The sequence below is a fragment of the Grus americana genome, chromosome 5 (assembly GCF_028858705.1).
Source record: "Grus americana isolate bGruAme1 chromosome 5, bGruAme1.mat, whole genome shotgun sequence".
Taxonomy (NCBI): domain Eukaryota; kingdom Metazoa; phylum Chordata; class Aves; order Gruiformes; family Gruidae; genus Grus; species Grus americana.
In genome coordinates, this window is record NC_072856.1 from 12,874,595 (window position 1) to 12,891,335 (window position 16,741).

Sequence of the window (16,741 nt, forward strand, 5' to 3'; positions counted from 1 at the left end):
TGTTTGCAGCCTTCTTGCCTTTGTCCTTGCCTTTTGCTGACATCTCCTGATGTGCCTAAAGCCTGCAGAATGTAGTCATTGTTACTTGCAGGCTGTGACTGTGCAGCCAGGTAGTTGGGAATGGCTTAAGCTGTGTGGATATCCGGGATGAGTGCACCACATTTGCAGATAACTGAGTTGCAGGAGGTAGCTGCTGAGTGGATAGAAATCCTGAATTATTGATGTTACTTTGTAGTTAATTCGAAAGGCTAATACTAAAGTTAGCTTAATGACAGAGAGAGAAGTTGTATTTAAATTAGCCAGCAGGATTAGACGGGGGGTTTGTGTAGTAGGAAAACACTGTTTCTATTCTGAGACTTGTTCTTTCAAATAAACAGGCTGAATACCAACCAGCTGGAATGTTTGTATATCTATGGCTACATTTAAAGTTCCTTTTAAAGCTGAAGAAAATAGGGTATGGAATGGCTTCTTCTTCTTCCCAAAGCTTATCATTAATTCATCACTTCTTTGCAGTCAGGCTGTGATTAAAGCTGCAAACCAATAAGTAATTGTGTAGGCAGAAACTGTTGTCCAGGCAGAATTAGGGGAGTAGGGCTGGTGATGTTCATTGATTGTTCCCTAACGTGTTTCAGTCCAAGTAAGCTTTTGGCAAAAACTTTAAACTGTTTAAGGTATTCTGGCTTGTTTTGATTGGAGGCTCCTTCAGTCACAGTAGATCTACTGTGAGGCAGTGCAAGTAGCTCTGTGCCTGTGCGGTAACCTTTTCCACCAGCAGAGCTTGATCTGAAAATAAAAATCAAAGCCTAGATTGCAGAATTATGACTGATCTTAGCAAAACTTGTGCTGAGTTCCTCTGGGGTTGTGGGACTCTTTGCAGACCTCAAACTCTGCAACTTTGACTTCAAACAAATTTAGTCATGGAATGCCAGGAGCTGCATTTCTTGGCCCTCTGTCTTGTGCTATCTGAAGTCTGAGTGGAGGATGGCTAAAGAACAAAATTAAAGCCATAACCCTAGAAATTGCACAGTTGAGTTTAAATTTTTCTCCAGAACAAATGTTCTTTTTGCAGTTTTTTTCTGCAACAGTGTGTGACAGCTTCAGAAACCTCAACACCAGAACCTGTGCATTCAATTTCCAATTTCATAGTGTCTGTAGTTCTATGAACGTGTTAGAAGACACGCATACCTCAACACACATATGAAGGATACTGATTTTTTCCCTTCCTCTTATTTCTCCCCTTCCCTTTCCTGGCTGGAATTGGATATTGTTGCAGTATCATTATAGCTTGACTGAAGGTAGGAATTGTCTTAGTCTTGTGAGCTTGTTTTATGCTCTTATCAGCCTGGCAGCTCGAAAGCTTTCTGAATGTGTCAGCAGTTATATTAGATCACATGCTCTGAGTTCAGCTGGTGTTTCCTCCTCCTTTATGGTGCATAGATATCAAAAACCATCAAAGATGATTCTGTACTATAAAAGAGGAGGGCGAGGTTTTGGCCCACCATACTGCAATGTTAACTGCTCTAGCCACCAGCTGCTGAATAAAAAGATCTTTTGGTATGCATGTTGCACAGGTGCATTTAGCACTGCTGTTAAATTCTAGGAGGAGATGAGTTGTTTTTACATTGAACTGGGACTTCGGTCATACATTGCAAAGGATAAATGAAGCTGATCCTTTTTATTTTCTACACAGTTATTTCAGTTGGGCTGTTGAGTTGGCTACTATACAGCATGCTTTATGGACATTTAAACACTCTTTTAAAAAATGTTTATCTGAGAGATACCAGATGCCTTGGGTTTCATCCAAGGCTTCCATAAAAAGCCATAAGCACAGAGAAAAAAATTTATTTCTGATGTTTTTCTTAGCTGCTTACAATACTGCTTCCATACTTAAACTGATGTTCCTGGTAACCCTGGTATAGGTAGCAGAGGGTGACTTAATGGATGCTAAGACTCAATTTGCTCATTTCCATATGACTTGTAGAATGACCTACTTTGCGTTGAGCTGTCTTTGTTGTTTCAGCAAAATGTGCTTGGGTGCACATGTCTGGGCTGTCATTAAGATGCTGCTCAGCTAGTACAGGGTTTTGTGGTTTCTGTTTTAAAGCAAGCTCTCATCTTTAACTTAGATTCGTTTACTCAAAATGTTTGTGAAAGAAATATTTTTTTTTTCTTGATCTTTTTCAGATTATCAGAGACTGATGACTGTGGCAGAGACCATCACAGCACTAATGTTTCCATTTCAGTGGCAGCATGTATATGTTCCTATCCTTCCAGCATCCCTGCTTCATTTTCTAGATGCTCCTGTCCCTTACCTTATGGGCTTGCACTCTAATGGGCTGGATGACAGGTCTAAGCTGGAACTTCCTCAAGAGGTGAGAGGAGACTGTCTTGATTGATTAAATATTGTACATGACTGAGGGAAGTGAGAAATGAGCCAAAACACTAGTGCTAACTAACAGCTCTTACTCTATTTTTTGGAGGTGCTGGAGAGAATCTGGTGAAATAGATAAATAAACCCCTGTTTTGGAAATTGTATGCTCTGATAAAATTAAACTGTAATTTTACAGGTATTGATGCAGTAGGGTTACAGAAAGAACATTTTTGTGCTGCAAAACTTATCTCTGTAGTGCTAGGAAATGCAAGAAAGCGCAGTGTGAATTCACCAACTGTGGCCAAAAGGCTGTACAGCCGCTTCAGCATGGTGCCGAGTGAGCAAAGCTTGACTGGCTTCAGCGCTGTGCTTGGGCCGATTCCTGGCTGCACGGGATTAGGCTGGGTTTCTCCGCACTGCATTTGTAAGTTCGGCCTTGCTTACATGGACCCAGCCTGTTGGTTGTCTGCACCAGAACTATTTCAAATTTTCTTCTAGAATGCATACTTCAGTCTGCAGCAAAATGCCAGCATCTGCTTGAGCAAAGTGGCGCTAATTGGCATAGCGCTCAGGATGTTCTCCCTTGTAGTGAGGCTCTCTTAACACCAGCCACTATATAAAGGAGAAACAAATGGTCTGTAGAAGTCCTGCAATTCATACATGGGGCTAGGACTACGTTCAAACTGCTCAGAGGTTGTTTTTATTTACTTTATCCCACTGTTCACTTCACAAATACTCTTTTTTTTTAGGAGCATGCCAAGAGAGAGTTTAAGAGCTGGTGGTAAGGATCAGGGGACCAAGAGTGGTTGAGCACTACCTGAGGTAGCAAAAGAAATATCTGCAGGAGCCAGTAACCACCCGTGAGAAGTGTCAGGTGGCTGACACCTAGCTGGCTTGTGAGGCAGTTCGTCAGTTATCTGAATGACTTCTCTCATTAAGCGCCATTGAATGGTTTATTTGCTCTTGTACATAGAGAGTGCTGAGTGTTACAATATGGTCTGGCTGGCTGTTGTCAAGAAGCTGCACACCTCTGTTGGATAGGTCTGTGGGAAGCGAGGGCTTGCAGAGTTACTAGCTGCTGAACAACACAGCTCTGGCCCCTGCTAGAGTTTGCTTACTCGTAGGTGTAACTTTGCGGGAGAGGGACTGGGTAAAACATGGGAAACACCCTGTTTGTACAGGGACTGGTAGGATTCTCTAATCTCTGCCATTTTCTCTGGTTGTCAGTTTTCTTTTATTAACATTTACGTTACTGGGAGGGCAGAAGTGTGGCAGGCAGAGGGTTTTGTGGTGGTGTTTTTTATTTTCATTATCAAGCAGTGCTGCAACATAGCTTGACACAACAAAAACTTCTTTAAAAAGCTGCGTGAAATTAAAGACAAGATATTTTTGTGAACCTCCAGTCTGGTCACCATGCCAACATTGCTCTTTTTCTCAAATCCATATGCTGATAGTTTTCATTTGTTTTTCCTGGCAAGTTCAAAGGAAAATTTCTCTTCAAACTGTGTTATTTTTTTCTGTGAAAACTGAAGTATTTAATCTCTTGATTTCTTTCTTTTCTCCCTCTCTTTTTTTTTTTTTTTTTTTTTTGCAATGGCATAACTGATAAGAGAGTAATGTATGTTCTTGCCATGAAAACAGTCTGTTGCTTTGGTTTACTACATTTTAACAAAATTTTGGATGTGCTGACAGGCCTAATTAATATGGTGAGTATACCTTTTAGAGAGGATAGCTGGTGAAGTAACATGCATATCCTCACATGCATTTTAATATGCACCATGGATGTTTTCACTATTGTAACAAGCTTCTAAAAGACTGTCCTCATTTTGTAAAGATTTTCCTCATTTTAAAATCACTATAATACTTCCAACTAAATATTTTAATTTCAAATAGATATTTCTATTATTTGAAAGGTAAATGGTTTTGAAGAGCTTTATCAGCTTTATAAGTTTAAAGTAGGGTAGTTGATCTATTTTTAGATGTTAAAAACGAAATCAAAGTAGTATTAAAAATAGTCTGGCACCTCAATTTACATTTTGTTTTACAGATAGTCTTTTATGAAGGTGGAGAAGTAGATTTTTGATAGTATCTTACAGAGATCAGAATTTTCTGGGAGGGCAGGGAGGGGAGGACTGAGGCAGCAGCAGCAGCAGCAGCAATGTGCCCATGTGATGGAATTTGCTGCAGGACTGAAACTTGTCTTTCTGAAGCTTCAGCTTTTCTCTTATTCCAAGAGTGAGCTCTTAAAGCTTTGTACCCGATCAGTATGATTTAGTCTGAGAAATCCCCTTCGTAGTCACTGCTGAGTAAGGTTTCTCATGAAGTGTTGAAGTCCTTTAGCACTGCAGGCTCAGAATGTAGCTGTGGCATAGAAACGGACTTGAACATGTGCTGGAGACCTCAAAGATGTCTAAGAAGTTATCTATAACAATGGATTTGCCTATCCAAGAGGCAAAGTAGACTGGGAAGAGCAGGAGCTCATTATTGTTGAGATTTTCATTGTAGACTATTTACTTTAAAAAACAAAACAAAACTCCACAAAAAACCCTGCTGTTGCAACGAGAAGTAAATGTACCATTTTAAAATGTAAAGCAGAATTCAAAGTGCATGCTGGTCTCACTAAGTGAAACTATTGGTCACTATCAGTATTTCTGATTCTTAATAATTCAGCTTTAATTTATTTAGAACTGCAGATTACAGGTTTATCTCAAAACTACTTTGATTTATGATTAGGCTTTCAGATACCCTTCACTTTAGAGCTTCTCTGGCTTTTTCACTTAATTCCTGACATGTTCATTGTTAGTTTCTATGCATAAAATGTGGTGTTATAGAATCCATATGCCCTCTGCTACTGTTCGATTATTTGTACTTCAGTAAAGACAACAATAAAGTAACAAAAGGGATGTTAATATTTAACACTGCTTATCTCTAAAGTTTGGAATGTATATGATCCTTTATGAAATGATCAGGGTTGTATGAGGAACTAAATTTCCAAGTTCTGCCTCTAGGCTCCTGATTCATGGGTATAGTAAGTATCAGAATTTTCCTCGCTTGCAAAGGGTATTTAAAGAACTATTCTATGTTCTAATTTATTCTGAGTTCTGCAAAAAAAAATTTTTTTTTTTTTCCTTTCTTTGTCTTGAAACTGCATAAACTGCATTTCTGTTGCTAATCTGTTTACGTGGATTCATGGGACAGCTGCTATTAAAGCAGTATCTAATTTAGACAAGGGCCAAAGGAGTGAGCTTTGACAGAAAATCTAGTTAGTGCTTCTCAGTTGAAGGGCATTGTGGAAGAATATAATATTGCTATCTAGCACAGCATGGATGTCTCAGTGTCACTGTAGACTTCTTGATTGTGGTTTTATAATGAAGTTTTAAAAAGACTAATTGCTCAAAGTGTTTTAGGCTAATATGCGTGAAAATATTATCTGGTTCAAGCCTTGCACGCATACACCATAAGGCTTGTTTTGGTTTGTTTGTGGTGGCAGTCTCCCATATTTTGGTCATATCTGGTACTTTAAGGGAATGCTTTACCATGGGAGCATGCAAACCCAACTCTATCCTAGAAGCTGATGCTTTGTCAGATGGTGATTAAAATCTTTTGCTAAATAACTGCATTAGTACAAAATTAAAGTTTAGACTATCCCTTGGGTACATCAGCAGGCAGTGCCTAAGCCAGAATTCATTGAAGTTCACCAGTGATTTGAAGACCTCACTCTCTGTGGCCCAGTAAAACTGTAGAAAAGACTCAAGGCTTATTGTAGGGTTGAGTTTCTTGTACACGTCAGTGATACAGTGCACGGTAAGCTGTTAAGCTTATTCTTCTATGTATTGCTGCTTTGCTGAGGGCTCTTTCTGTGTGCATGAGCATCCTTGTGGTTTCACTGATGGCTGCGTCAGAGGCTCGTAAGGAACCCGGGGGTGGGGGGGTGGGGGGGTGGGGCACGGGAGAAGCAGTGCTAGAATAAGGTGCTACAGAAATCAAAGGGGAAGGGAAGAACATGTAGGTGTTTCAGATGTTGCAGGCAAAGCTGTGGTTTGTTTATTGGTAAAATTGATCAAAAAAAGTGGTTCAGCTAGCTTTCTTGCAGATCATAAACCCAGCAAGTACTAAAGTAAGATTGGGGTTTTGATGTGTCTTGTATTTCCTTTTAAAGAAACTTTTGCAGTGCTATAGCAATATACTTTTAACAAGCAACTTAATCCAGGCCATTTCATGCTACTGGATTTGTATATGCATCTTGCCAGTCTATAATGCAGGATTTTGAGTGAAAATAAGCAACACTGTGTCTTCTAGCACTGGTTAAATCAAACAAAAGTAGTATCTCATTTAAAAAAGCTTGGTTTTAATGGTATGATCCCAAGGGTCTTGGGCAATAGCTTTTTCTTTTAGAAAAGTTGAAAGATTTTAAAAGCTAAAATCCACTTCTCTGCTAATATGACAGATATATATTATCACTATTTTTATTTCAGCCATTAAAAAGATGTTATTCAGTGCTACATCTTAACAAATTCTGTGGGTTTTTATTTTTGTATGTTGTTTTAGAAGATAAAAAAGATCTCTTGAAAAGCCTTTTTTCTTTCTGATGCCAACACATTTAGACTAGGCAGACCAAGATAATTATTCTGAAAGATAATAACTGCTTTGTATGCATTCTTAGACTATCTGCTGGTGTGATAGATCCTTGATAATACTGAAAATTTATTGACAGACTTCAGTTTTATGTTTTCCTGTACTTCAGCGTTAAGCAGCCACTTGAGGAGTTATATTCATGTTTCTGAAAGCTGCAGCTGTAAGTTGTTCTCAATCACAAATTCTGGGTTGACATGAAGAACAGTAGTGCTGAGAATGAATGCAAAAGGTCACCCTTTGCTTACAGGAATGGCACAGGAATGTCCTTTAGAGTTTAGGACCACTGTAAACACATTTTCCACAAGCCAGTCATGTGTGTATAAATTTGCATGTCCGTGTTTTCTGTGTGTTAAGTGAAATGGGTGGTTATTTGCAAGGTTGGGACCTAATGCACAAAGGTGATGAATTGGTTTTAGTTTTTCAATGCTGTGCTCAAGTAGAAGCCTTAACTCAGAACCATGTTTCAATCTGACTGTCTAGGAGGGAATGTGAAAACCTGTATGTAACCTATAGTTTGAGCACTTGTGCTGCACAGAGAATTTAAGTAGTGGTTGATTGTGCTATCAGAACTGACTGTTTGGTATTGTTGTAGGCATCTGTTTGCATACCATGTAATTATGTCTTAATGTTTAAAATAAACCATATTTTCTTTTTATGATGTCAGTGGGGTGGGGAGCTTACACGTTATTAGTGAATATTAGTTCCTTCTTAGACATTCTTTTGGCAGAACCTGGATAATTTCCTTCTATATTTTTGAACATAGCTGAAAGGAAGGATATGAGCTTGATGCAGGCATTGCTAGATACGTGTGGGGATTTGGCCCTTATTGTACTTGAGGTCAAACTAAAGAATTGCAATTGTCCTCTGGCTTTGGAATTGATGGGTGTAGTCCAGGCCCCACTGAGCCATAGAAAACTGTGCTGTTGACCTCAGGGGACCATGCTTTTGGCATCAGATATGGTAACAACGACTTACTTGCATCCAAGTTTCTAAGGTTTGTAAGATTTTTCACGTGGACACCCTGTTATTTGTGATGATAAAAGCTTATGGGGAAAGTCAAGTTTTTAAATTAGGATGTGACACCCTTGTTCCTTAGTGTAGTCTCTCGGCAGAGTAATTTTATTTTGTGATGGTGTTATGTGTCCAATCTGCTATTAAAGTGATGTGTAACTATTTGAGGTTTTCTTTTGGTCAGAAAACCGATACCTCAGCAACAAATAGAAGAATATATGACTGTTCTGGAGACCTGAAATACCAAGCGACTAACTTAAGGATGCTCTTTCAATTGTATTTCTACTTACATGTGTTGCTAAGTATCTTGTCTTTATATAATTTTAATTTTGTATGTGTAAAATGATGATCGATGTGTCCATAGAGCCTTGCATACAGAGCTGACAACTATTCACAGCTCACTCAACTCTGCTGCCTCCAGTAACAAAATAACTAAAACTTTGTGATCAAAGAACTCTTTTATTTTTCTACTTTGTACTTGCCCAGTTCCTAGCATGCAAAATGCTCTGGATTGCCATGATGTAATAAAAAAATAAGTGCCATTTCATGTCTCTTGCTTTTTAAAATAAATTGAAGGTGGGGACCCCTCTATACTTACTGGTATTCTTTTCCGTTGGATCTATAGTGTAGCAGCATTGTGAGACTTACTATTTTGGTGTCTGTTACTGACGGTTTATTTACTTGGGATTTCATTTTTACAGAAAAATGTTGTTTTGGTACCTCTCGAAGGGCTTGTGAGGTGAGGTGTCTTTGCCATTTCTGTTCCCTGGGGAACATGGCCTTTTCAGAAGTGCTTATGCAGTTCTTTACGATGACGTTAGTCTCCCTAAGTTAGGACAGGCTAAAGCAATCTATTGAATCCCCTTTGGTTATGCTGCTTTAGGTAGTCCTCTAACTTATGGGTTATTAACCAGGCACTGAAGTGTAGAGTGTCCCCAAAATTACTTTTTACACTCTTTACAGTATTGCTGCATGCTAACATCTATCTTTTTTTTTTTTTTAAATGCTTCCATATAGGGCAAATTCTGAGAAATGTAATAGTAAATTGCATGGTAAGCAATCAACATTGGTGGCTTAGAGTGTTTAAACTATGTGTATTGGTCTTAAAGAGGAACTCTCCAGAAAGGCTATTTAAATGTTGGAAGAATTAGCCAGATAAGCCTAGATACTTGTAATCAATTTTAGCAAACGTTAAATTTGGCTTTTTCTTCATTGGCAAGGAGTTTATTTTCAGTGTGAAGAGTAGAATCTCTACATTGGTAAGGTTAACGTTTGGTTGCTTTTTGGCCAACCACTTTTTAGGTACAGCCAAGCTTAACTGAGAGCAATGTTTTCCGCAGAATCTGTGCGAAGGTAAAATAATCCAACATAGAAGGAAAGTTGAATGGCATCACTTAAAGAGAGTTAAAAAGGAAGAAATGCAATTAAACTGCTTGAAAAATTTCTTAATGAGTCTGTCTTGACATTTCTCAGACAGCTTGTGATGAATTAAATGGTTTTTGTTCTTCCCTCAGCACCGATTGGCAGGCGTTGTGCCTAGTTTCAAGGCTTTATTTCTCTCATGAAGTGCTTACAGTGTTCCTGATAAATATTAGCTAACTTGGCTTCCAATCATCGCAAAACCATGTGTATAGTGGGGTCTTGAAGTTCCTAAATTCAGGTGCTTACTTGAAACATGAGAGTTCTTGTGTACGTACTATCCCTTTGTGCTGAATGTCTCTTTGAATGAGAAGCCGATGTGCTCTGCGTGCATCCCTAGCCTGCCACTGGAGCTGCCTTGCTAGGTGGCCACATACACTACCTGCGGTGTTTAAGCAATGTTGATGCTCGGGAAATCTTAACAATGACACTTGCTCTGTTTAAAAAAAAAACAAAAACCTTTTTCTAAGGTGCACCAGAAGCTGTTTCAGAATCAAGGTCTTAGTTCTGTTTATCAACTGTGGATTCTTTTGCAGCATCTAATTCAATTTGTCATTTAATTTATAGTCAAGGATCTATACAAGAGCTACTAAACTGTTTTATATGCATTCCTTTGAGCATAAGAAATAAATACCAGTATTAAAATGCTAAAACATCAGGAAATGGAGACCTGGAATTCTTCTACTTACCTTTGTAACTATGGATAATATTGTAGCAGAGCATAAACTGGACTTTTTCATGCAAAGTTCTATGCAAATCTAGTATAATATATCCAGTGGAGTTCTGCTTTAAGAATGATTTTTTTTTTTTTTTTTTAAATTTTAATGTTGAAGTTCAAGAAATCAAACACAACAGATGTTTGTGTTTTAAGGAGAATTGACATCCTAACTCTGTTCGGTAGAAACGTCAAGAGAGCTAAATCTGTCGCAAGCGTTAAATGTTTGTTTTCATACCAGTAGACTTAAATGGAGGGATCTTGTAAGGCACAGCTTATCCTAGTCTACCTATGATCAGTCCCACAGCAAAATCCTACAGAACTACTTTGTCCTTACTGGTGCTTCACTGCTTGTGTACATGGCTCTGATTTCTGGGATTATCCCTCATTTGCTCAGTGTGAGGTTAATATCTTCCAATTATTTCTTTCCTATTAAACTGTGAGAGTGCTTCCATCCCTCTGTACTTACTGAATGATAAGAAATAACTGGAGATCTGTTAACTGTCATGACTTGATATGCATTTTTGCTGCAAAACTATAGTGAAACCTGAGTTCAGGTGTACCTCTTAGGATAATGTGATCAAGCTAGTTTGCAATACCCCATAATCTGGGTAAAGGGATTTTTTTAATAGGGAAGGCTAAGTGACAGTCCATGTTAAATCTGCAATGAAGAAAAACCGAAATGCTTCTACAGAAGAGCAGCGTTTCTTCTGTATACTTAACTTTCCGAGCAGATTTCACACATGAATTGGGTCGTTGCCATGAAGTATGTAATTATGTAATGTTAGGAAACCATTTGTTACAGATTTTGCAATGCAGAAGCCAAAAGGGAAACACCCCATGACCAAATATAGATTGAGGTAAATCCTTGTATGATGTGTAGCTTCTTTTGATGTTGCTGTGGAAGCCACATAGGTGTTTTTTCTTTCTTTGTCCCCCCCCCATCTCTTTTGATGGTAAATGAGATAGAGATTGGAACAGAAAAACAGAATTGAAACTAGTTCCCCTTGGAAACAAACTTCTAAACTCATTCAAGGAATTGCCTTAGTTCTCAAGTTGCTTACAAAAAAGAGACGATAACTTTATTACTTTATTGCAGCTTCTGCAATATTAGTACACCTTTTAGAATGGAATTCGCCAAATATCTTAGAGGAGTGGACTGATAATCCAAGTAACAGGCAATCACCTACTTACATATGCACATGTATAAAATAGTGTTGCAAATATCCTGTAGTTAAAATCTAGCTGTATGTGTATGAACAGATTTGCACATCTGTACCTAATAGATGCTACAATCTTTTTTGTACCTAGTAAAAAACTTCAGAGTCTTCTTTCTGAGTTACCTCCTTGAAAGACGTGGAAAAGTGAGCCTTGTGCTGCATGCTTCAGAGCCAACAAACCAGTTCAGTTATGGTTGGGGCAAGTCTGTTTTACAAAATAACCAAATGCAAATGTATTTGAATCTTTTAATAAGCACAGACGCCAAAGATGAATAAAATGTGACTCGTGTGCTTATTGATACTGTAATGGTATCCTGTTCTAAATTAAATCCCAGGCTAATCTGTGCTTTGTGGATGTAGACAACCATTTCATCGAGCTGCCAGAAGACTTACCCCAGTTCCCAAATAAACTTGAGTTCATTCAGGAAATTTCAGAGATACTAATGGCTTTTGGAATTCCACCTGAGGGAAACCTTCACTGCAGTGAAAGTGCCTCCAAGATGAAGAGCCTCAGAGCGTGTGACCTGGTTTCTGATAAAAGAAATGGGAACATAGCAGGATCACCTTTGAATTCCTATGAGCTGCTAAAGGAAAATGAGACTATTGCAAGACTCCAAGCGCTTGTTAAAAGAACAGGTGTGAGTCTAGAGAAGGTAAGCTATGAAATTATCTGCACTCTCTCTTGACTGCAGTAGCAGGTGGTCTGAAGTCATGGTCTAAACACTGTTTGTCTGTCTTCACTAGAAAGAAATTTATGTTAATATGTTCACAAACCTTGTAAACATCTGTAGAGACAAGGACAAGCTTGGGGGAGTGAGTTTTAACCTCACAACATCTAGGGAAACCTTTGGCTATTCCCCAAGTCTTTCTTTGCCCAGATAATGTGTTTAAAAATACACATTGCCTTGTTTATTCTTGGTTTTAAGATTTAGTCTAAATTTATACCACTTTTTTATGATTTACATGGCTAAAACTGACATCCAGGTAATCCTTCAGTAGGAATCCAATCCTGGTTTCTTTAGGTATCTTTCTTTCTCATCGTGTGTAGAATATGTATAATTTTGCTTGTATATAATATGCTTGCCATAGCAATATTGTGATGCTTTTTTCTGGTTGATGCTTTAAAGTGCATTAGTGTCTGATTCCCAGCAAGTGAATGTGCACAGCCTGTGGGAACCCTGGTTGGATTTTTTTTGTGTGATCAGAATTGGGAAAAAAAGTTGTTCCTCTTTTTGCAGAAAATGTATTACCTGAAAGAGCACTGTGGGTTTTTTGAACCTTTGTGGAATGGAATGAAGATTTTCTGAGCAAAGGTTTTATTTCTTGCATGTTTAAATTATCTTGAACAGTTCCTCATTGTTGAGTCTGATTCCTACCTGTGTGACTATAACTGGGGCAACAGGTGGGGCCAAAGAGAAACCGTGTGACCTACAGTAGGGTGGGGAGGGAGCTGCAGGGGGGTTACAAGAAGTGTTTGGTTACTAGACAGGATTAGATCCTCAAATCTGCTGTGTTCCTCTTCTCAGGTTTGTTTGGGGGTTTTTTTGCATTATTTTCTTCTTGTTCAGGGGAAAATTGGTAAGAAGCTTTTGTTCTTTTGCTGAATGGGTTGGGAAGTAATGGGAGAAGCACAGGTCTTTTTACAATTTCTTTAAGTTTTTTAACATTTAGGCTTTATCTACTCTGTGCTCTCTTCCATAGTAGTTGAAGTACCACTTTATTGGCCTTTTTTGTGATGATAGAAGTGTATAGGTCATAACTGTCAAAATTTTCTCAAATAAATAATTTAAAAAACCTGCTTAATACCAAATATGCAATTAGTGGAGAATGTATAGATTCCAAGTGCTACTTGTGGGATCAGTTAGAAGAAATGGGTGAATAGGAGAGTGCTCTCTAGCAGAGAGCATGGCTGTAGGATGCTATTTATATCTGGCCTTGGATTGCTGTAACCAAGGAGCCTTAAGATGCATAGGACAGCTGCAGCAACTGCATCATTGTGCGGATGTTGTAAGCTCTACATATTATGTCTAATTATGTATGGCAATGCCTCTTATAATAATTAACAAAGGCAGGGGTAACAAATGCGTATTCAAAATAGTGCATGAATGCTTGTAGCTTTGATTTTTTCTGTATTTCATTAAAGATTACTCTGGGGCATGTAGCGATGAATTGGGCATTACACTGCTAAGGACTTAAGTTAAAGGAAATCGGCTTCTAGACATGCACACCTCTTTACTGTGTGTTTGTGTCTTCATTTGAAAACTGGTATGATTTGAACTGTAATAGTACTAAACCTGGACTTGTATTACACCAGACAGAAATATGTATTTGCCTAATATGCAGGGGCAGTAAAAACCCTTAAAAAGCCTATGCAGGTGATTAAAGGGTAAAAGAAAGTAAATTAAGTGTATGATATGTGGGCACATATATGGTTGTTATCTATCCTTTTTTAATCTAATGCGTATCCAATGCAACCAGTACTAAAGTAGATTATGGTTTGTTATTGAAATTAGAACTTTTATAGGCAAAGGTTTCTTTCTAGGTTTTTCGATGTTGCTGTTTTATTACAGTGTTTGAAACTGTAACTATTTTTTTTTTAATTGGAATGTTGACTTGAGGAGTAGCAGCTGAGTGGCAGGTTAAGATCTTGTATACCTAGAATACTTGACAAAGCAACAGTACAATTTTTTTTTGTGTGTTCCCTTACTTTCTCAGCTGGAGGTGCGAGAGGAGACCAGTAGCAAAAAGGATCTTAAAATTCAGTGTGATGAAGAAGAATTCAAGATTTACCAGCTGAACATTCAAATCCGTGAAGTTTTTGCCAACCGGTTTACACAAATGTTTGCAGATTATGAAGTATTTGTCATTCAACCCAGTCAGGACAAGGAATCTTGGTTTACAAACAGGGAACAGATGCAAAACTTTGATAAAGTAAGTTGTAATAAGAAGATATGTCAATATGAAAAGTAAACCAGTATTCAAACCTAAGACTTTCTTTATTGGGCCATAAAATGGAAAATAGTGCAGTCAAAACTGTAATTTCTTCCTTAAATTTCAGTGTCCCCTAAAAAAGTCACATCTTGTATATTATGTGGAAAAAATATATACGTATACACACTTAGAAAGATAAAGATACTCTTTTAAGGATACTGTAGAAAAATACAGCTTGCTGTAGAAAAAATAGCTCAGAAAACCTCACTTTATTGCTAACTTCTACATTAAGGTTAAATATTACTAGTGAAAATTATTGATTTTATTTTATTTTTTTAATCAGAGGAATTGCTGAATATGTTAATGGATAAAGCCGTGATCCCACACAACACCTATGTACATGTGTACCAAACATATCTCTAGCTCTTTTCTAGGGAAACACAAGACCCAGTTCTTCAAATTTTACTACTGTCTTCTATACTGGAGATCAGATATTTGTCAGCAGGATAGTTCACATGGGTGAAGATTATGTTGCAGCACTGCCTGCTAGAACACTAATCTGATTCCCATCAAATCATATGAAAAGATTCTGATCAACTTCATAAGCTTTGAGCCCAGCTAGAAGTACGTAATACCCACACCTGCTGTACTGTTGTGGTTTGCTGAGATTCTGTTGAAATTTTTAGAAAATTAAATGCTAAAATCACAGTGTAGTAATTATTGTGCTATATAGTAGGTGATTGTCATAAAACTGAAGATTTCATATAGACTGCCTGTTTCAGAGATAGAATTGGTGTGTGTAAAAAAAAAAAAACAAAAAACCAAAAAAACAAAAACAAAACCCAAAACAAAACCAAAAAACAAAAAAACCCCACCCACAAAAATAAACCCCCAAAACAAAAAAAACCCCAAACCAAACAAAAACCAAAAAACCACACAACCCCCCCAAAAACCCCAAAACCACAACAAAAAAACCAACCAACCAAAAAACCAAAAAAAACCCACCACAAAAAACCGCGAACAAACAAAAAACACCCAACATGAAACAACGCCCCCCAGCTTTAAGTGGCACCAAAGCGCTCTAATAGATCCCTGATTAGAAAAATTGGTGCTTTTGGTGGATGTATATCTCTCTGCAAACTCCCAAACATTCTTATCTCTTCTTGTCTGTTAGGCATCTTTCTTGTCGGACCAGCCTGAACCTTACTTGCCTTTCCTCTCGAGATTCCTGGAGACCCAAATGTTTGCATCTTTTATCGACAATAAGATTATGTGCCACGATGAAGATGACAAAGACCCTGTTTTGAGAGTGTTTGATTCTAGAGTGGATAAAATTAGGCTGCTAAATGTTAGGACACCAACTCTGCGCACATCTATGTATCAAAAGTGCACAACCATTGATGAGGCTGGTAAGAGTAATAAGCCACTTTCTTGACACTTAAGAAAATACAACTAGTCAATGCTGTTTGTAGACATTAGGTTAAAGTTAAGTAACAATTGATGCTTTGAAACCTCAGAAAAAAAAAAGACAAAAAAAAGCTGAGGTGTAAAGCTTAAGTGGGGAACTACATGTTACATAAGAAGCTGAGATGTAAGATGAAATTCATGTAAAGATTAATTTAACTCAACTGTTTTCCTCCATGCTTTGTGTGAAAAATGTTTGCGCTTAAGATGATAAACATTTTTCTCCTTTTGGTATCGGTTCTTTGATATTTAATAAACTCTAGTACTAGTGTACCTGTTGGGGTCATTAAGAAACTTCCACCTCTTAAATTTGAGATCCGCTTTTAGTTGAGGATGTGTGATTACAGGTACATGTCTGATCGAGACACCTTTAAAAAAATTAACTTTCTTACTATTTCAGAGAAATCTATTGAATTAAGGCTAGCGAAAATAGATCACACTGCAGTCCACCCACACTTGCTGGACATGAAAATTGGACAAGGGAAATACGAGCTTGGATTTTTCCCCAAGCTTCAGTCTGATGTTTTATCCACTGGACCAGCAAGTAACAAGTGAGTAAGCTGGGACAACAGGTGCTGGATCTGGGCGAGATCTATGGAATGGTACTAAAGCAGAAATACTAGAAAGCTTATTCAGTATCTTTTTTTTTTTTTTTTTTTTTTAAAGTGAGAACAAATCAGATGATGTGGGTGGGTTGTGTGTGGTGGGGTTTTTTGTCTCTTGTGATTTTTTTTTCTTTTCTTTCTCCTTTTTTTTTCTTTTCATTTTTAAGTTCCAAAAGCAAATTGACTTAAGGAAGCCCTATTATGTTTGAGGTTATAGTTGATGCACTTTGAGTTACGCATAATTACTGTTGATATAAAAGCAGATCTTATTGGCTCTCAGTTAAGAGCTAGCAAATATTTTAGGATATCTTCTTATAAAAACTTTGAAGGAAGAGGAAAAAGGTGTAAATTGTGACTGGATATAATAAAA

The 16,741-nt window shown here is 37.7% G+C and overlaps 1 protein-coding gene across 5 annotated transcripts in view; it reads left to right on the plus strand.

Annotated features, from left to right (window-relative positions):
- The window catches only part of DENND5A (DENN domain containing 5A), a 70,433-nt gene that overhangs the window by 26,546 nt on the left and 27,146 nt on the right, over positions 1-16,741 (plus strand). For all 5 annotated transcript variants that reach the window (XM_054826311.1, XM_054826307.1, XM_054826308.1 and 2 more), the window contains 5 exons: positions 2,185-2,372; positions 11,707-12,024; positions 14,087-14,302; positions 15,477-15,711; positions 16,167-16,317. In XM_054826311.1, the coding sequence (XP_054682286.1) occupies positions 2,185-2,372; positions 11,707-12,024; positions 14,087-14,302; positions 15,477-15,711; positions 16,167-16,317 (1,108 nt within the window). The remainder of the gene's footprint in view (positions 1-2,184; positions 2,373-11,706; positions 12,025-14,086; positions 14,303-15,476; positions 15,712-16,166; positions 16,318-16,741) is intronic.